General features: G+C 51.1%; 1 protein-coding gene across 1 annotated transcript; it reads right to left on the reverse strand.

Moving 5' to 3' along the window:
* Nucleotides 1-3746: 3746 nt before the first annotated feature.
* LOC129075117 (60S ribosomal protein L32-like) lies at nt 3747-10670 on the reverse strand. The gene is made up of 2 exons (XM_054579096.1): nt 10625-10670; nt 3747-4375 (listed from the first exon to the last, which is right to left on the reverse strand). The coding sequence occupies exons 1-2, from the start codon at nt 10668-10670 to the stop codon at nt 3747-3749; spliced, it is 675 nt and encodes a 224-aa protein (XP_054435071.1).
* Nucleotides 10671-20110: the final 9440 nt, after the last annotated feature.

The following is a 20110-nucleotide window of genomic DNA, read 5'->3' on the forward strand; positions in this document are numbered from 1 at the left end:
CAGCTGGGAACAAACTCCTTTAAAGGCCATGCTGCTGGGGCAAGTGCAGACACAGCGGGGTCCGGTGGCGGGGGGATGCTCCAGGGTAGAGCAGTGCAGCCCAAGGACCCTCAAGGGGCCTAACACAAGTTCCTGATGATGAAGAAAGGGAGTCCGGACCAGATCAGAACAAAGAGAGAGAGAGTTTCCTCTTTGTCCACTGCAACTAAGGAGCTCACCAGCAGAACGGAGGGGAAGGCTGAAAGTCATCACTGGCCCCTCTCATTAGTATATCTGTCTGCACATCTGCCCTTTGGTGTCTATGTTATGTTTAATTAACCACACAATCAACTGAATGCTGTTCTCATTCTCCGTTGTGAGTTCAAATATTCCCATCCAATCCTTTACAAAACCTCCAGTTAGCAAAAGAGAAGCACCACGCCTCGCTCTCTGAACTGGATCAAGCCCATCTGTGTGTGGCAGCGCAGTTGTTGGAGCTCGAGTGAACGGGAGAGGGGAGCAGCGTCCACAGCAGAGGCTCCCGTGGGGCTTGCCTCTGCTGCCTGGGGAGCAGCTCACATCTCAGGTGCCATGCTGGGGCTGATGGGGGATGAGGGGGCTGGGGGATTGGCTGACCAGGAGCACACCAAGCCTTCATCCCCATGACATGTCACTCCCTTTGTTGCCATCAGTCCTGTCCACGCATCAATTCATTCCTGTTGAGGGCCGTCTTGCAATAATTTGGAATCCACTGAGCAAAATCTCAAGGAAATCACGAGAGTTCTTTCACACCCAGCTGCGGTGTGTCTGTTGCCTTTTCCTGACATATGGCCCTGCAAATCCTTCTGGAAAAGGAAGTAAGTGAGCTGGGGTGAAGCCCTTAGCAGAATGGTTAGGGGACCAGGCTGGGTGGAGAGCAGGTCTGGATGTAAATCACAGCATTTCCACTTAAGGGCTGTGTGACCTTGGTAAGTCACCTAACCTCTCTGAGCCTCAATTTTCCTCAGCTATAACATGGGAATAATAAAATTTCCTATGCTGCAAGGTTGCTGCAAGGATGAGAAAAAGTTATGCGGCCTGCAGTGATGCAAACTGTTGCTGTTGTTATTCTATGCTGGTTCCTAAGGAATGTGAAATACATCTTTTTTGTGTGTTCCTAGGCCATCCATTCCAGAATCTTGCCGGGGGTCGAAAGGAAGGGACTCTTTGGACGTGCTAGCAGGAGCAAGGTTATGGCTGTGTGTGTTGGTGCAAAAAAGTCTTAACATGGCAGGCCCGGGAGGCTCTCCTTAGGAAGGCCGGCGTATAAGGCTGGCCTTTGGCTAGCATCTGAGAACTGGGCACTTGAACTAGTTGTTCCCTGCATTCCATAACTGATAAGGATGTTTTATTATTGTACCAAATCTGTTTGCACACACAGTATCATTTATGCCCAACACCCGTTTTCCTTATGGGAATCTGGAATTTTGGTTTGTGCCAGGCCAAGGGTGCCTCTGAGACCAGGCCCCAGTAAAACCCCGGACCCTGAGCCTCTCACGGGCCTCCGGGGCTGAAACAGTGCTGTGTGTGCTCTGGGTCACCCTGCACGGAAGAGAGGGCACAGGAAGCCTGTGCGTGGATTCCTCTCGACGCCATGTCCCGGTCAGCTGGGGCGGCTATAAGGAAATACCAGAGACTAAGAGGATTAAACAACAGACGTCTATTTCCCGCCGTTTTGGATGCTGAAAATATAAGATCAAGATGGCTCCTGGTAGGGCCTTCTTCCTGGCACGTAGACGGCCACCTTCTCCCTGCGTCCTCACACGGAGGAGAGAGGAGCTGCAGTCTCTTCTTATAAGGACACCAACCTCATCGTGGGAGCCCTACCCTCCTGACCTCATCTGAAGGCCTCAGCTCCAAATGCCATCACATTGTGGGGCAGGGCTGCCACATATAAATTTGGAGGGGACACAACATTCAGTTGATACCACTTCGCCTGTGGGTTTTCCCCTTATAATTTGCTGTGCATCCCGACTCTGTTGCTGAAATAGATCTGAGGCATGAATACAATGATATGCTGAAAATGAGTCCTTTTAGGTGTCTCTGAATGTAGCGGTGGTCCTGAGGGACCCTGACCCAATATGTGTGTGTGAGATTCCTTGCTTTTCATTTCCTTAATGTAGTTATATGACTTTCATAAGGAACAAATAAATATGCTGTTAAATTTTATTGAATGACTGTGAAGCCATGGTGTTATTTCAGTAATAAGATCACGTTCTTGGTGCAGTATCCTTAGTGACAGTTTCCAGCAGCTGCTTGGCTGTGTAGCTTCCTTCCCGACCCTAACCCTTGGCCTCAGCGTCTCTTCCCGGGATGATGAGATTGTCAGAACCCACCCCCCGCCTCTCCTCCTGTGGCTACGGGCAGGAAATGCGGGGGTACCCTGGAGAGAGGCCTCTTCCCTGGAAGGGAACTGAGAGTACACATGTCAAGAAACTAGAACCCCCAAGGGTAGAGAGGAGATTTGGAGCAGCCGTGGAAGGCGCTTCCAGAAACGATACCAAGGTCCTCCGCCACTCCTGGGGAATTCCTCTCAGTAATGCTGAGACGACCGGTCGTTCTTTTCAGAAAGGTCAATGCTTGTGTCACATTCACTGTCCCAGTGATTGTCTTGGTTACGCTCATGAATGAGAGAATCAGAATGGGGTGATTTCAGCAAGCATACTGGACAAAAGGACACTTTGCCAAAAATGCAAATCCAGCAGCCAGATTGCCCATAAATTTGCAAGTTGGTAACACTTTGTGTTTCTTTGTTCAAGTTCTGGCCTGCCTGCTTGGAGGGCATGTTTGTCCAGAGTTTCCAGAACTGGTGAGACGCCGGTTGGGGGCGGGGGCGGGGGGGGGGGGGGGGGGGCGGCGTTCACAGGGGACACCGTGCCTCTCCCAGCCCGCGGAAGTCGTGGATGGAGGGGCGGATGAATGAGAGCGGGAGCCACCGTGGCTGTTAGGATTGCAGCTCAGGACCCCAAAGGACAGCGGGTCGGGTGAAAAAGGGAGAAGAGCGTAGCAGTTAGAACAAGGACTAGGGAGTCAGACTTGGTCCCTCGCCTGTCTTGTCCACGTGAACGTGGGACCTCTCTGAGCAACTGTTTCCTGATCTGTAACATGGTTTCTACTTCAGCGGGCACTGTGAGGGTGGGAGGAGGTGATGCGCACCGCGCACAGGCACTGATGTTAACTACTGGCTCCTCCGCGTCCATCATGATCAAATGCCGAGGGGGCGGCTTTTGTTCCTTCCTATGGCCATAAGGAAGGGCAGAAGGCGGGAACTCATCTATTTCTAGGTCAATAACGTACCTGAAACTTAACATTTTATTTACTCCCAACAAGAATGTTGTGAGGCAAAGCTTTGCAAAACTTAAATGCGTATACCTATTTCCTGGGGCTCTTGTTAAAATGTGGACTCTGACTCGGCAGGTCTGGGGGTGGGGGCTGAGATTCCACATTTCTAACAGATTCTCTGATCATGGTGATGCTGCTGCTCCATGAATACGCTTTGATGACAAGGTAGGCAAGGCCTACTGTGCCCTTTTCACGATGAAAAACTGAGGTTCGGGCGGAAACGCAGGTCCAACTGACTCTAAAACCTGTGCCCCGCTCCCATGCTCCTAAAGGGTTCTCAGGGGCCGGCTCGCATTCTGATTGCCATAGGACAGAATGTAAACCAGAGAAGGGTGGGCAGCATGGATCACGGCAAAGAGAAAGAAGGAGGGGGGCACATTAGAACATTATTGAAGCAGTTCAGGTGGGAGGACATACAGCCCTAGGACAGTGTGTGAAAGAAGGGTGACAGATACAGTGACAGTCTGGGGGCTTTTTTGGACAGAATTGTATGGCTTTGTTAACACAAACACAATGTGCACACAAGCTGTCTCTTCATTTTCTTCGCTGCGCAGCCCGGCGTTGGGATCGGTGACTCTGAAGGCCAGCTGGGCTGCTCTTTCCTCAGTGGCTTTGCAGCTGTGAGAGGAGACGCTGTGAGCAGTCCCAGCACAGTACGATCTGTTGCTCATCGGCAGCACTTGAAGGTCATTGACGCTGTGGACCAGGAACTGCCAAAAGCCACTGGGTAGCATGTGCTTTGTTTTCTTGTTGTGCCCATAACCAGTGTTGGACGTCAAGATCTGGCCCTCGAATCTTCTACACACCCTGTTGTCTATGCCTCTGGGTTTCTGCCAGCTACACTTAATTTTGACATATTGGTCTGACTGGAGCTGGATGAACTTCTTGATCCTCTTTTTGATGATCGTGGGTTTCATGAGGGGCCTGAGGGTGGCCGTCACGCCGAGCAGGAGATGGCCTCCATCTCCATAGGTAGCAGCAAGGAAGAGCCTCAGTGAAGCTTTGCAAGTAGAAACTGGGGTGTGTGGGTAAGGAGGCGAGGAGGCTTTTGGCCGGCGCAGCGTGCAGGGGGGTCAGGAGCAGCGCTGAGTCCAGGGGAGCCGTGTTTGTATTAGTCAGGGTCAGCGGGAAAGGGCCGTCCACCCGAAGTGTTCCTCAAAAAGAATGCAACGAAGGAGCTATTTATGGAGGCTCGGGCAGTGGAGGGAACCGAAACAGGATTGAGAAACCCCCCCAAGCCACAGCAGGGAGCTACTGCCGCCCCTAACCTGAGTGGGGACAGGGGAGAAACTACCAGCACTGCAGCATCAGAAGGAGGTTGACAAAGAAGAGCTGGGGCCATGGTCAAAGAATGAAGCCACTGCCAGAGCAAGCGCAGTGTGGACGGAGCATACGTGCCCTGGCGTCTCTCTCCGCCCAGCTTCTCATCTCCTGCTGTGCTTCCCATTGGCCAAATCCAAGGGAGCCTGAGGGACGAGCTCATGGAGTTCAGCCACCTGGGCCACAGGGTGGGGGTGGATCTGGAGAATACCCAGCATGGCCTTGAATCCCAGATCTGCTGCTTACTAGATGGGTCGACTTGGACCAGAGAGTTATCATCTCTGAGCCTTGGTTTTCATGACTGTAAAGTGGAACATGTAATAGTACCTTTCCCATAAAGTCCTTGCAAACATTCAAAAAGATAATGCACATTCTTTTCTCTTATAATAACTCTCCTGATCAGGAAAGAAGCTTTGGGAAAAGAAAAAGATTTTCTCTCTGATGTTGAGAGCTTAAGACACAGTGGTTCAGCCAGAAGTGTCAGCAGTCCAAGTTGGAGTCCCATTTTCCAAATAAAAAGACCTCCAGGCTTCTGTGACATAGTCCTGACCCAGTCCTGAGTCACTATCCCCACGCTGAAACAACCGTCTCCATTGTGATGGTTTCAATAACGAGCAGAGGCTATGAGAATGCTACTTAATGTGGCTTTGGCTACACCTCATCTGATGACTGCTGGAGAAAGAGCAAAACATTTGCAGTAGACAGGAAGCTGAGAAACTACACCTTGCTCCTGTCACTGTCCTCAGTGGAAGACTCCATCACATTCCCAGATGCACATGCCAGAAACTCAGGAGGCATCCTTGACCATATCCCCTCACCCTAATGTCCAATTCAACACCAGATCCCGTTGATTTTATAAAAGCAGCTCACTTCCATTCCAGGCACTGCAGTCCACGCCCCTGCCATCCTTCACGAGGTTTCCACTCTTCCCATTGGTTATCCATACAGCACCCAGGGTGAGGTCTCTGAAATTCAAATCTTAGCATGTCATGACCTGAGGAAAACTTTCAATGACTTCCCATTGCTCCAAGGACATTTGTCCTATTAGGCCTCTCATTAGCCAGCCTTGTTCATGACTGTGGCCACTTACCCTGACCTGCTCACTCAACTAACACTTGCTTCCTTTCAGTTCCCCAGATACAGCCTCTCTCCTCCTCGAGCCTTCCTGCATCCTGGACTGATTCTCTCTCTCCCTGCATCCTTCCCATCTCTCAAGTTTAACTCCCACTTCCTTGGGGAAGCCCCCTGGCCTCCCGGAGTAGGTCCCATCCTGGGTTACATTTTCTCCTGGCCTTGTTGTATTTCCCTTCGCAGCACTTGCCATTAAGTGATACATGGTTCGATGGGATGTGGCCATTTAGAAAGTTCTGGTGTCAGTAACTATGCCTGCGGTTTGTCACTGCTGAGCATAGTGCCTGGCATATGGTAGGTGCTCCAAGAAACATTTGTCAAATGAATGAATGAATGAAGTAATGATTAAGTGAAATAGGCTCTCCACAGGGAGTCAGAGCCTACAGGCCCTGTCAATCCCCATTTCTTAAAACTTAAAACTCATTGTGTCAGCATACAGAGAGGCTGATACTAGTTTTCTCTTTGGGGGATTTCATACCCAGGGCAGCTTTGGTGTGAAATGAGAGAAATTGCCCACAGACACCACTGTGACTCCTTTATGACTTTTTAAAAAGTCCTAGTCATAAACCACAAGCCCCTGTGCCCTGCACATGGATGTCTTTAAGTCAGCTTGGGAGGCTCTGATCCAGGGGCGGCATTAGCCCTCGCAAATTCGTTCCAAGGTGAGGTGGTGGTGGTGGTTTGGTGGGAATATCAAATCGAGCAGAAAGCAGAAATAGCAAAAGTTAACCTCTGTTAGCACGTACGATGAGCCAGGCACTGCTCTAAGCGCTTCACTCATTTAACACCCACATTATGAGACAGGTCTTACAATCCCCATTTCATAGACAGGCAGACTGAGGCAGTGGAAGGCCTACCCCAGGTCACATAGCCGGTGGGTCTGCAGGGCTTGGCTCCTTGCCCTCTCTCCCCCTTTACCTGGAGGCTCTGCTGTCTCCAGTTGGAGGTGAGTGCTCCCCAACCAGGATTTTTGTCTTTCACTTCAATGCACTTTGACCCTGTTCATGACCCAAACATGCTTCTCCTTTTTTGTGTTTCTTTTCTCTGTAGCAGAGGATGAGTGATTAAGTACATTGATTCCAGGAGCAAATGCCCAAGTGTAAACCCCAGCTCAGACACCCCTGTGTGATTTCAAAGTCAGTTAACCTCTCTGTGCCTCAGTTTCCTCAGATGTAGTACTTGCTATAATGCCTGAAGCTGCCTCATAGAATTGTGGATATGATTAAATGAATCAATGCTGGTGAAGGGCTTGGATCAGTGCCTGACGCAGAGTGAACGTAATTTGTGTGCTTGGTATTACTGTATTTTAAAATAACAACAAACCTCCTTCGTTGGTGTGTTTCAGTGAATTGAGCGCCAGCCTGAGAACCAGAGGGTCACTGGTTTGATTCCAGTTGGGGCACATACCTGGATGGTGGGCCAGGTCCCAGTTGATGTTTCTCTCCTTCTCTTTTTCCCTCCCACACTCTCTCTGTGAAAGTAAACAAATAAAATCTAAAACAGAAAAGAAATGGTTAGAAAAACCTGAATAAACCTATTTGCCCAAAGAACATACCTTGTTTGGAAAATTCTTTTAATTGGTTCCTGGGTGGCCAGACAAGCCACATGCTCTGCTTAGAAGTAGGAGACCCAAGTTCGAGCCTTGGCCCCACCCTTATCAGCTGTGTGGCTTTGCACAAGTTACTAGCTCTTTCTGAGCGCCAGTCCTTACATGTGTGAAATCAGGTGTCATCCTTCCCCACAGGATTTCTAAACATTCAAAAAAAAAAAAAAATACTGGTTCAAAAGAAATGGCTGGACCCAAGAGTCTCTTCTTTATAATCAATTATCTAAGATTCGCACAGGCAAATTAAACAACAGAGGAGTACTCGTGTTTCTCTGAGCTGGGTGCACGCCCCCCCTGGAAAGCCCCGGGAGTCACAAATAGCGCAGCCTCAGAAGTCGCAGCGGCTGTCCTTCCCTGTGTGCCGCCTCGTGGGCCGCCGAGGGCCTGGGACTGCCACCCTCACAGGGCGGCTGGCTGCTGCACTGGAAGAACGTCAGGAACTCGCTGTCCCGGCTCGGTATCCTGGGGGTTCTCCAAGCCTGTGGCCTTCACTGCAAATGCACTGAAACTCCCGTCACTTGTTCCCACTCTGGGGCGTCCCAGGACTTCCTTGAGCTGGAGGTTCAGGAAGGTCTGGGTCTTTGACTGGCTGGGCTGGGGGAGGCTGGGCTGTGTTTTCTCAGAGGGATTAGCGTGAAATTTGCGTCTGCTCCCAGCCTGGCCTGTGCTGCTGAACAAAAGATGGGAGCAGAGCGGCGGGGCCGGCGGGGCTGCAGGAGGTGTGGGGCGGTGGGGACAGGGGAGAACAGGAGAGAAGAGAACCCTCTTCCAAGGGCTGAGATGCTTCTCTGCTCACAAGGCTGGGGGCGGGGGCTGCCCAGGTGAGGGCTGTTGTCTTGTTTCCAAGGTCAGGCTTAGGGGAAGGGGTGGTGGGGACCAGGGCCAATCATGGAATGGGCACCTGTAAGGCGCAGCTCCTGAAAGTGTGGATTGGGGACCACCCACTGGTCAAGGGATGCCTTCCTTAGGTTTCCTGGGCAAATGGTCAGCAATTCCCTGGACTTGCATTTTTATATTCATATGAGGGACGCTCTGTAGTAATGCAAAAGTGAGTTATTAAGGAAAGGTTTTGTAATCATTAAGTTGTATCCGTGGGACAGGGAAAAATATTAGCAAAAAAGCATGTGTGCCCTTCTCCGCCCTTCCAAGTAGGACTGACGGCAGGACCGACTGATCTGCCTGCTCTCACATCTGAATAGTTCTGATGAGGGAGGCGGGTTATGTTTATATGAGAAAAGGCACAGTGAGGAGGTGCGGGAGAGAGGAGAACAGACCCTCCCGGGGAGGGGAGGTGGGGAGAGGAGAGAGCAAGGGTGCTAAGGAGAGAGAGGCTGGGTCAGCGGCTGCTTGTGGTGGGACTTTGGGGACAGACCTGAGCACAGAGGACACTTGTCATGTTGTAGACACCGTTGTTTCTTGAATCTCTTTCCTGTACGTGGAGACACACCCACCTGGTGAGTCCTGAGCTAGAAGCCAAGTTGAACTCTGCCAGTTCACTTCCCCGGGGAACAGGTGCCATTTGGAATTAGACGTGCAAGAGACTTATCGGGTGTGACGCCATGTGTTGGGGCTGGGGAGAGCCTTCTGCCCCAGTGCGGGTCCGATACCCAGGAAAAGGAGAAGTGAAAGGAAGAGGGGTTGAGTGGGAAGTGCCTCAGCCTGTGGGGCGGCAAAGAGGAAGTCTCAGCTAGGCCGACGGGGAAACCCAGAGAAACTCTCTGGAGAAGCCCCAGCGTGGGGTCCGAATAGCTTGCTCCGGCAGCCCTGTCAGGCTCCGCCACTGTCCGGAGGCAGAAACGCTGCTAGGTTCTCCCTCGGAGGGAGAGCCGAGCGGTGCCTCCCCATGGCCACCACAAACCCCAGAGCACAGGGTAGCGCCACAGAGGGCAGGTTCTGGAGACAACAGTCTGTTGCCAGAGCCATGGGTAGAAAAGGTGGGGAGGGCTCCCAGGGTGAGGGTAGCGGGGTGCCCCATGGGGGATGGAAGCAGAAGTGCAGTTTCAAACAGGCTGCCACATGGGCCACTGCCTCTACCTGCAGGTTCTTAAGGCTGCCCCTGGGAGCCACAAGGCCTGGTGTCCTCCCACACAGCAACAGCTTCCGGCTACACATCCATGATACCCAAAGCTGCTGTGCACGAGAACCCCAGATGCCTGGGCTCCGCCTCCCAGAGCTCCTGACTCAGTTGGTCTGGAAACAGCCAGGGTATCAGTTTCCCATGAGAGTCCAACGTGCAACCTGCTGAGAGCTGCTGGTCTACACTAAGAGCGATGGGCAGTTTGATCCTTCGACTCAACTACCTATCGGATCCAGCAGACAGCCTGTCAGCGCAGGTGCGTGTCCGTGCACGTGTCCCAGCTCAGGTGACCTCCAGCACCTGAGCACGGAGGCTCTGGAACCCTCACATTCAGGGCGCCTGACCAAACCGAGATCCTTTAGCGTCCAGTGCCCCATGTTTGTTTTTTTTTTAAAGATTTTATTTAATTTTTTTAGCCAGATGACAAGAGAGGGAGAAAGAGAGGGAGAGAAATACCGCTTGGTTGCCGCTTGCGTATCCCCAGCTGGGGACCTGGCCTGTCGCCCAGGCATGCGCCCTGACTGGGAATCGAACTGGCTGGTGCTCAATCCACTGAGCCACACCAGCCAGGGCCAGTGTTCCATGTTTTAAAAAGCACTACCAGATAAACATCCTTTAATTTGGGGCCAGATCATTCCTGGTAGCCTCTCCTGGGTGTTGGTGCCCCAGTTTATTCCATGAAATTGGCCTGCTGGGAGGTGGGGCCATGTCTCAAGGCCACATCCCCACCCGGCGGAGGTGCTGGGCCTAGAGGCACCTGGCTGCCCCTCCCTGGCCTCAGCTTCCTGGTGAGGGCGAACAGCCCTCAGTGCCGCTGCGCCTGAGGCTGTGAGCACCTGTTTCGGGAATGGAACAGCCTCCCCACCAGCTTACGGGGGACTGAAGTCTCTTAAAGGAGGGCACAGCCTTTCTTCCTCCTAGATGGGAGAGGAGTCTTAACAAACGTAAAACCCCTCAGAGAGCAGTGACTCAAATCCTCAAAGCCATGAGCCAAGAAGCAGACCTCAGTCCAAGGCCTTGGTCCTGGTACCTGTGCATGTGAACTTGTTTGGAAATAGGGTCTTTGTGGATGTGATTAAGGATCTCAAGATGAGTTCATCCTGGATTAGGGGGCGCTAATCCAGGCTTACCCAGAGGAGACCGTGGGACGACGGAGGAGAGATTGGAGCGGTGCATCTACGCGTTCCGTGACACCGAGGGTCACCAGCAGCCACCAGAAGCTGGGAGGGAGGCCTGGAATGGATTTTCCCTTGGAGCCCGAGAGGGACCCAGCTCTGCCACCTCCTCCGTGTCAGACACTGGCCGCTGGGACTGCAAGAATGAGTTTCTATTGTTTTCAGTCACTCAGTTTGTGGTACTTTGTTACAGCAGCCCTGGGAAATAATGCAAGGCCTACTCCAGAAAAATCCAGCTTCAACCCTGGAGACTGATCGCTAACACCGTCTTCTAAAGAAGGGATGGGGCACATAGAGGGCTCAGAGGCACCACGCTCACTTACTGCGTCTCTGCATTTTGACCCTTGGTGAACACTAGGTTGAGGGATGCCCTAGAGCAATGCCTGGTCTTGGGACATCTTGTTAATGCATATCCTGAGTCCAGAGTCTGGGGAAGGCCTGAGGTCCTGCATCCCTAGTAGGCTCCCAGCTCACGCTGCCAGTCCTCTGAGCAGTCAGACCTCAGGGCTGCGCCTGTAAGTGTACCTTGGACCACATGTGTCAGCATCACCTGAGGTTCCTGGCCTATACAACCAGGCTCTCTGGGACAGAGCCCTGGACTCTGTTTCCCCATCTCCCCAGCACAGCCTCGCAACCACTGGGTTTGGGTGCCTGGGGTGGTCAGAGCTGGGGTGGCCAGTGGCTCCTTGGGGAGTCAGAGTCCCTTTCTTATTGGGACTGGGAAAAAAAGCACCCACTTTTTAAAAAAATACTTCATTTATTTCTGTTTCGAGAGGGGTGAAGGAAGGGAGAAAGAGAGGCAGAGAAATATCAATGTGTGAGAGACACATCGATTGGCTGCATCTCACACGCCCCCAACCAGGGGACCCAGCCTGCAACCCAGGCATGTGCCCCAACTGGGAATTGAACTGGCAACCCTTTGGTTTGCAGGCTGGCACTCAGTCCAATGAGCCACACCAGCCAGGGTGCACCCATGTTTTTAAAGAAACTATTCTGTGCCCTGCCCTGTTATAGTAAGACTTGTGTTCATTTAATCATCAGAACAACTCCTGGGATACAACTTTTATTCTTACCCCCATTTTGCAGGTGGGAAACTGAGGCCTAGAGAGGCAAAACATCTTAATGCCCTGCAAACAGAAGCGCACAGTCAGATCTACAGCCAGCTGCCTGGTCACACACTTTGTCCCCACCCCTCACTGGGTCCCAGGAGAGCTCTATTTAAGGCCAGTGCTTCTCAAGCTTTAATGTGTCTTCAAGTCACTTGGTGAAAATGCGGGTCCTGGCTCCCAGGTGGTGACACTGTAGCCCTTAGAGGAAAGCAGCCGTGGCACGGATTAGGAGCCATCTGCTGGGTCCATCTGCAAACATGCACAAGAGATGAAAGACCAGGCCCTCGGGAAGGTGGGCAGGGGCCAGACCGCAGGCAGGCGCCATCCTGCTTTCCAGCCCTTGTAACACCTGGACTCCTGGATCACGGGACCACCAGAGCAATCGAATTACAGAGCAACTGGCATTTAACAGAGCTGAGAGACCCTGCGCACCTGCTAATGGATTTCTTTGAAAATGAAACAGCTGCCCAGTTGCCTCGTTAATCTCATTAGGCACCTGCTTGTAATTACCTTCTCTGAGCAACTCAGTGGCCCCACCTAAGGAGCATGGAAGGAACATTGGAAATACCTGGGACAACAGGACCCATCATTAAAAACAGAATAGGGGGAAGCTGGTGGAGCCCCTTTAAAAAAGGATGCCCTGGGAGGCGTGGGTGGGTGAGCGACTGGGGGTGGCCTGGTGCCTGAGTATGTGTGATTCTGGCTCCCTTTTCCCTCGAAGAATCCTGTTGGAAACTGGGCTGCGCTGAAATCCTCAGGAGTCTGTAGTAACTGGGAAAGACCAGTGTTCTACAAAACTGTGCATTCGGTTTCTTGCCCTTTAAAATCCCTGTCTTTCTAAAGACTTAGGTGCTAAAATGATTTTACTTTATGAAACAGAGGCGGTACTAAATGTGTTACCTTTTAAAAAAACTGTCCTTCGTTGATAAAATAAACCGGCGTCCTTGTTTCAGCCCAGTGACATTTTAAGTAACCTGTGAAACCCACAGATCTGGAAAGCTCAGCATTCAGCCACTGGTGTAAAGATACATGTACAGCTATTAAATGCACTGTTGCACATTAAAGCAAAAGATGGGAAGCGACCAGAATGCTCATTTGTAGGGGGCTGGCTCAATTATAATTCTCAGACATGTTATAAAAATAGAGGTTTGTGTGAGCTCCATAATACAGTACTACATGAAGGAAAAAGACACAAGAAGCTTCTGGCAGTGGCTGCCTCTGGGGAGCCGGACTGGGAACCGGGGTGGAAGGGAGATTTCCTTCGTATCACGTCCTCTCTTGGACTGTTTGAACTTGTTGCTGTGTTCGTGTATTCATGTTTCGACACACAAGTTAATTAACCAAGTGAAGGCCTGGGACCATCGTTAGGTGGAGATGCTGGTTCAGAGGTCCAGAAGGAAATGCTGGCTTGTGGCTGGTGACGTGGGCTTTTGCTTCTTGGCACCTCTGCATAAAGAGAGCTGAGCTGGTGGCTCTTTAAATCCCCAGGCTGGTTTGGATGGAGGCTGTTAGAAAGCACACAGAACTCGGGGTCTACAGCCCTTCTAGGCTCTGGTTCTGAAACTTAAGGTGCATCTGAATTGCTAGGAGGCTCCTTAAAACACAGACGCTGGGTCCCACCCCAGTCTGACCCAGGAGGTCTGCCTGGGGCATGAGGACCTATGTGTCTCACACGCTCCCAGGCAATGCTGAGCTGCTGGTCCAGGACCGCCCATGGAGAACCACAGCTCTGAGGGTTCTAACCCTGGTGCTGAGTACCCACATTTTGCCGTGTATAATGCACACCTATGGTTTTGTGCACGTTATACACAGGATTATTATACCCATTATTATACCCATGTATAATGCTCATCCTTATTTTTTCCTCAAAAGTCTGAGCAAAAGGTGTGCATTATACATGGCAAAATACGGTATTTCTTTCCCCAGGTAACTTGCTAGCCCTTCCCCACGCAGCAACAGGCAGCAGGTGGGGCTTTATGGGCCTGCTAGGCTATGACTAAGGGGAAGCAGAGCAGGGAGTCCAGTCCAGCTGCAGCGGGCATCCTGTGGGAGTGTTAAGAGCCCCCACACCTGAGCCCCACCCCAGACCGGTTATATCGGAATCTTTTGGCTCAGCCATGGGTCGTTTAAAAAACACTGCAGGCGAACTATGAGTATGGACTGTGCATGAGTGTCCTGTGGCTGCCTTAGCAAAGTACCACAGGCTTAAATAAAAATGTATTGTCTCACAATTCTGGAGGCCAGGAGTCCAAATCAAGGTGGCTCTCAGCAGGGTGGGCTCCTCCTGAGGGCCATGAGGGAAGCGTCTGTTCCAGGCCTCTCTTCTGGGCTTGTCGATGGCCCTGCTCTCTGTTTCTTTGCATCATCCTCTCTACATGCATCTGCGTACAATATTTTTTTAAAGATTAAAAAAAAAAAGATTGAATTTTTTTTTTTTTTTTTTTTTTTTTTAGAGAGAGTGGGGAAGGGAGGGAGAAAGAGAGGGAGAGAACTATCGATTGGTTGCATCTCGTACTCCCCAAGCTGGGAACCTGGCCTGCAACCCAGGCATGTGCCCTGACTGGGAATCAAACCGGCAACCCTCCAGCTCACAGGCTGGCACTCAATTCACTGAGCCACACCAGCCAGGGCTTGTCCAGTATTTTAAAATAAGGACACCAGTCATATTGGATTCAGGGCCTCCCTAATCCAATGATCTCATCTGAATTAATTATACCTGCAATGACTCCATTTCCAAATAAGGTCACATTCTGAGGTTCTGGGGATTAGAACTTCAATCTATGAATTTCGGGGAACACAATCCAACAAATACCAAGTCATATAAAGTTTGCTTCTCAAACTGTAATGTGCACATGAATCACTTGGGACCTTAATTAGATGCAGATCCTGTAGGTCAGGGGCGAGGCCTGACACTCTGCGTTTCTAACTGGAGTCCAGACTGGGGATCAGAGTAAGGAATTATTAATTTGGTTAGGTGTGATCATGGTATTGTGGCTGGCTAAGGAAGTGCCATATTTTACACCGGATGCAGACAGACACATTAAGGCTGATGACCATGTTCTTTCAAGTACTCCCACGAACAGTAAGAAAGACAGTGAAGTGTTAGCACTTGTTAAATCTAGGTGTTGGGTGTAAGGAAGTTTGTTTTATTAGTCTGCTTTTCCTCATGTTAGAAATTTTTCATTAAAAAAGGAAACACTTTTCAGGTGACTGTAAGGCACAGTGGGGACTGAGTACATCTGGGATGGACGGGAAGGCAGATGGACGGGGGGGATGGAGGGTGCCTGGGCATCCAGGGCCCGCCCCTGAGCTCTCTAGCTGGGACAATAGCTGTGTGCATCAGCGTCTTCCCTGAGCCAGCATCTTATTTGTCTACCTCTGTCACTTCCTTCTGCTTACCTCTGAGTAAGTTCTGACAGGTATCAGGAAAGGAAGGGGTAGGATTCTGGGACCTGCGCCCACCCCCATCCCCAGCCTGCTTGCTTTACCTGCTCTGTGGGGGACTGAGAACAATTTAGGATTCTGACCTGAAATCTTTGCTTCTATGTCCCCAGCCCTTAGCATAATCCCCAGCACACAGCAGGCACTCAATAAATGCACTGAATAAATGAACAACTGTATACCTACCCTAAAGGCCTGGCCTACTCCAGAGGAGCCAGGCTTGGGGCAGGCGGGTGACCGGTCCCAAATGGCTAAGCTTGGTCTGAACGACTAAGACAGCACTGAAAATAGGATATGAGCCCCATACATTATTCTAAATTCGCTAGTAGCCGCACTTTAACAGTGAAAAGAAATGGGCAACACTAATCTCGATGATATATTATATTTAACCCAATATAGCCAAGGTAGTATTTCAACGTGTCATCTCTATTTAAAAATTATGGAGGGATGAAGGAAGATCTTTGTGGTAAGGGAATAGTTCTGTATCTTGACTGCAGTGGTGGTTAAACAAATGTACATGTATGATACAAAGACACAGAATTATACACACATGCACCCATGACAGTGTCCTGGTCTTGATACTGTACGATGATTATGTAAGGTGTCACCATAAGGCAAACTGCATGCAGGTACCTGGGAACTCCATGAGCTATCTTTGCAACTTCTCGTGAAACTACAATTATTTAAAAATGAATTTTAACATTTTTGAGATATTTTCCAACTCAAAAAAATTTAACTTAAAAAAAACCAAAACAACACAAACAACAACCCAAGTCCCTGAGCCCTGGTGTGCACATCTTGGTTTGGACCAGTCCAAGTGCTTGGGAGCCACAGGTGGCGCGTGGCTGCTGCTGTGGACGTCACAACTGTTGCCTTTACTTCTTCCCTCCAGCACAGCATTCTTGGAGGTGGATTCCTGGAGGCCAGTTCTGGTGGTCTGGTAGATGAGTTACTCACCTTAGATAGGCCACTGCCTCTTTTAAGCCTCCCTTATCTCTCTCTGTAAAGTGGGACTGATAATGGCTGGTATTCTACCCAGGTGCTGCCAGGTGTTAAATGTGCCTGGGGCACTTACTCATAGTCAGCATTTACTAGTGTTGCCATATTTGAAACCCCGAATGGCAGCTTCGTCTGGTTCCCCTTCTGTTACAATACCTACAGCCTCTGTCTGCTGGTCTTCCCCAAGCAACACATGCTCGAGCACCTCTTCTCGGTTTAGCTGCTGGGCAGGAAGTAGGACGACATCCCCCATGTATCTTTGGCACCTCGCTCCTGAGTGCCGTAGCCACACCGTCCTTTCCTGAAAGGCAGCAAGCGGTTGCAGGCTTGTAGGCCAGACCTTCTGCAAAGGTCCTCGCAAAGCCAATTTAGAAACTGAGGGCTTCCTTTGTGGGCCTCAGGCTGTGTTTCACAGACGGTGGCTGCTTTTCACCATATAAGGCAATCCCTTAACTAGTGGGTGACTCAGGTGAGCTGCAGCTGCCACGCAGGGTCTCGCTCAGCTAAGCTGGAAAGGCACTTCCTACTAAGCCACAGCGGCCTTAACACTGAGATTTTGACACCATTTTTGGTTTTAGAAGAAGAAGAAAGACCTGTGTACCACAAAAGCAGGAACACAGGGCTTTATCTTTGGTGAGAAACGGTGGGTTGACCTCATAGCGACACTTACTGCAAAACCAGGAAGTGACTCTCACCACAGCACAGGTGCTCACAGAACGCCCTGAGAGGGGCTTGCTGGCCGGGTTACTGAGGGGTGGCAGTCACGGGAATCGACTGCCAAATGCGAGCCCGGTGTGGGAGGGGACTTGGGGGGGCATAAACGCTCCACTCCTACCCTCCTCCCTCCCGACTCTCAGGGCCCATCCTTGGCGTCTTCCTGGCCTCGGACCAGTTTGGGTTTTCCCACATTGTCCTTGAACCCTGTTTGGCCTTCAGAGGACTTCACCCCTCTCTGCCTCCACTTCTTCATTTGAGCATCTGAGATGCGGGAGGGGAGGGAGCAGGAAGGTCTCTGGGAGGTAGAGTTTGAGCCGAGGCCGGGAGGGTGAGGGAGCTGGAATGTGGGGACGCTTTTCCAGGTGGAGTGGAAAGGCATGTGCGAAGACTCTGAGCCGAGGAATTGGAAGGGTCCCAGACCAGAGCCACCATGCGTGCAGGGAGAGATGGCCAGGCCCTGGGCGTGGGGAGCTGCAGGGGCCACGGGGGACAGTGACTTAACTTGGTGGGATCCGCCTAATGACTACAAGTTTGCTGGCAGGGACAGCGGGAAGAGCAACCAACGGTTCAGTCACTCAGCCGTCCCTTGAGCACTCCTGCGGGCCAGGCCCGGGACGGGGGCGCAATGCCTGCTCTCAGGGGCCCTGTACCCCGGGGCTGCTTACAGGGCACGGTGGGGCCCGCGCCTTGCCCTCCTCACACTGTTCTTCTCTGGCTGTCCTCTCCCAGGCTCTCCTTCCTAGGACCCCTTTAATGACACTGGTGGAGTTTTACTTGAATAATTGGAGAGACTGGAAGAAGCAGGACCCCCAAATGATTGCCTTATGCTCCAAGCTTTGAAAACTGCTGGGATGCAAGTCTCCACTTTGTTCTCACACCATGTGACTAGAACTCCCTGTTCTTTACACTTTCCTAACTCCACTGGAGGGGTGGGGCAGGCAATGGTTTTAATAAAAGAGAACAAACTAAAAACCAGTTCCAAAAAGCAGCATGGAAAGTGGAAAGAGAAAGAATGACTGGACAGTAGAGAAACTGGACAGACAGCACCACAGCCATGTGATCAAGGTCAACAGCCACAGATATAAGTCGCGTTGATGGCGCACGTCCTAGACAAGAGTGCTGGCAGAAGGGCACGTTACCTCTGGGGTAGCCATCCGCCAAACCCACATCCGCAGTCTAATCAAGAGGAAAACACCACACAACCCCCAACAGGGGCTCCGTACAGGACACCTGGCCAGCGTTCCTCCAAACTGTCAAAGCCATCAAAAACAAGGAGAGTCTGGGAAGCCGTCACAGCCTAGAGATGTTTAAGGAGGCATGACAACTACACATAAGGTGAGATCAATATTTGTTCATTGACGGTGACAATGTACCATATGAATGTAAGACGTCAGTCATAAGAGAAGCAAGGAGTGAGCCACGCAGGAACCCTCTATATCATATCCTCAACAATCTTGTAAATCTAAAACTATTCTAAAATTTGTAGTATTTGTAAAAACCATGACCCAGCACAGTATTTTGCGGTGATCATGAGCGCCACCTTGTGGGCCATACAGCTACATTAGCTGTGACGAGTCCCCGCGAAGCCAAACGGCAGGGTCACAAACTCTGGGCTTGAGAAATAGAAAAGGCCTGTTTCCTGCCCTGGCTCCTAATCCAGTTTGGGGGATGGTGTAAAGCAAATACAGGAGTCCTCCTCACGGCTGACATTTATCTGCTCTTTTACCTGGGGCTAGAGACTGAGCTGACCCATCCCGCTGGCTGTCGCTGTCACGGGTCCAAGACAGCCTAAGGGGCACAGGGTATGACCGTGACATCAGCTTTATTTCCTGCAGCCCCTTGGACCTTACCAGGGAAGAGGAGGAGAGACAGCTGCCCTCTTGTCCCTGAATAAAAAGCCCAGAACTTCCCTCATGATTTTTAACGTCTATTCTTAGGAAATTGGGTCAGCAGAGGGGTGTCTCAGTTCCTTAATTAAAAATGTCCAGTTCCAGCTAATAAAGCTGGGACCTTGATTTAACATGAAGTCCTCTCCCCTTCGCTCTGGAGCCTACTGTGATTGGCACGGGGAGCGTGGGTTTTTTTTTCTCTTCCTTGCTTCCTCCTCCCCCATGGCTGCTGTTTTTGGCTAGGGTTGCCAGATAAAACCAGGATGCCCAGTTAAATATATATTTCAAATGAACAACAAATAATTTTTCTAATATAAGTAGGCCCCATGTAATATGTGGGGCTGTTTATACTAAAATATTATTCATTGTTTATCTGAAATTCAAATTTAACTGGGTGTCCTCTGTCTGTATGTGTCCCGTCTGACAGCCCCCTTTCTGACCCCTGGAGGCTCGTGGCCAAGCGGGGACCAGCGGTGGTGGTGAGCAGAAAGTTCTTACCTGACCTATGGCAGTTTATTGGTTTCCCATTGCTGTTGTAAGAAATGACCCCAAATCTTGTGGCTTCAGGCATTAATTTATTCTCTTAAGTTCGGGAGCTCAGAAGCCTAGAACCATGGTGTTGGCAGGGCCGCTTCCTTCTGGAGGTTCTAGAGCAGAATCTCTTCCCTTGCCTTTTCCCGATTCTAGGAATCCTTCCTCCACCTTCAGGCCGGTGGCATAGAATCCCCTGGACCCCCCCCCCCCCCCCCACTTCCATCATCCCACCTCTTTCTCTCTCTCTGCCTCTAGCCCTCCTGCCTCTGTCTTACGCAGAACTGTGATGGCATTGGGCTCACGCAGGTAATCCAGGATGATGCCCCCTCATCTCTAAGTCCTTAACTTAATCATACCTGTGAAGTCCCTTTGCCTTGTAAGGTGACATAGTCACAGGTTCTGGGACTTACGGCACGGACGTCTTGGGGGCTGTTATTCGCCCCCACCCCCCGGGGCAATCTGTCTTCAGGCCATCTGGGCTTGGCCCAATTTCAAGCTGCCATTGAGCCTGCGGCCACTTCTGTGCAGCCTCGGGAGGCCTCCTTGCCCACAGCTACTCCCCTGACTGGGCAGAGCCTGGCCTCCGGATGGCAGCTGCCAGTTCGCCCTGGTTGGCTGACACCTCCGCAGCCTGTCACTGCCGGGCCCTCAGGAGAATCCCCTTCACCGTGTCCTGCCACAGACCCTGCACCTCTGACCAGCTTCTGGGTGGCAGCTGCGTGGTCACTGCTGGGAACAGACCCCACTCCTGT

This window comes from Pteronotus mesoamericanus, unplaced genomic scaffold (genome assembly GCF_021234165.1).
Source record: "Pteronotus mesoamericanus isolate MK-2021 breed Mesoamerican mustached bat unplaced genomic scaffold, CSHL_Meso_final contig_52, whole genome shotgun sequence".
In the NCBI taxonomy this organism is placed as follows: domain Eukaryota; kingdom Metazoa; phylum Chordata; class Mammalia; order Chiroptera; family Mormoopidae; genus Pteronotus; species Pteronotus mesoamericanus.

Excerpts from the sequence above, each read along its gene's own strand:
- LOC129075117 (XM_054579096.1), bottom strand. The coding sequence starts at position 10,670 with ATGCACCGCTCCAATCTCTCCTCCGTCGTCCCACGGTCTCCTCTGG. Across the intron at positions 4,376-10,624 it reads CGTCCCACGGTCTCCTCTGG|TTTCTACTTGCAAAGCTTCA; the intron begins GTAAGCCTGGAT and ends CACACACCCCAG.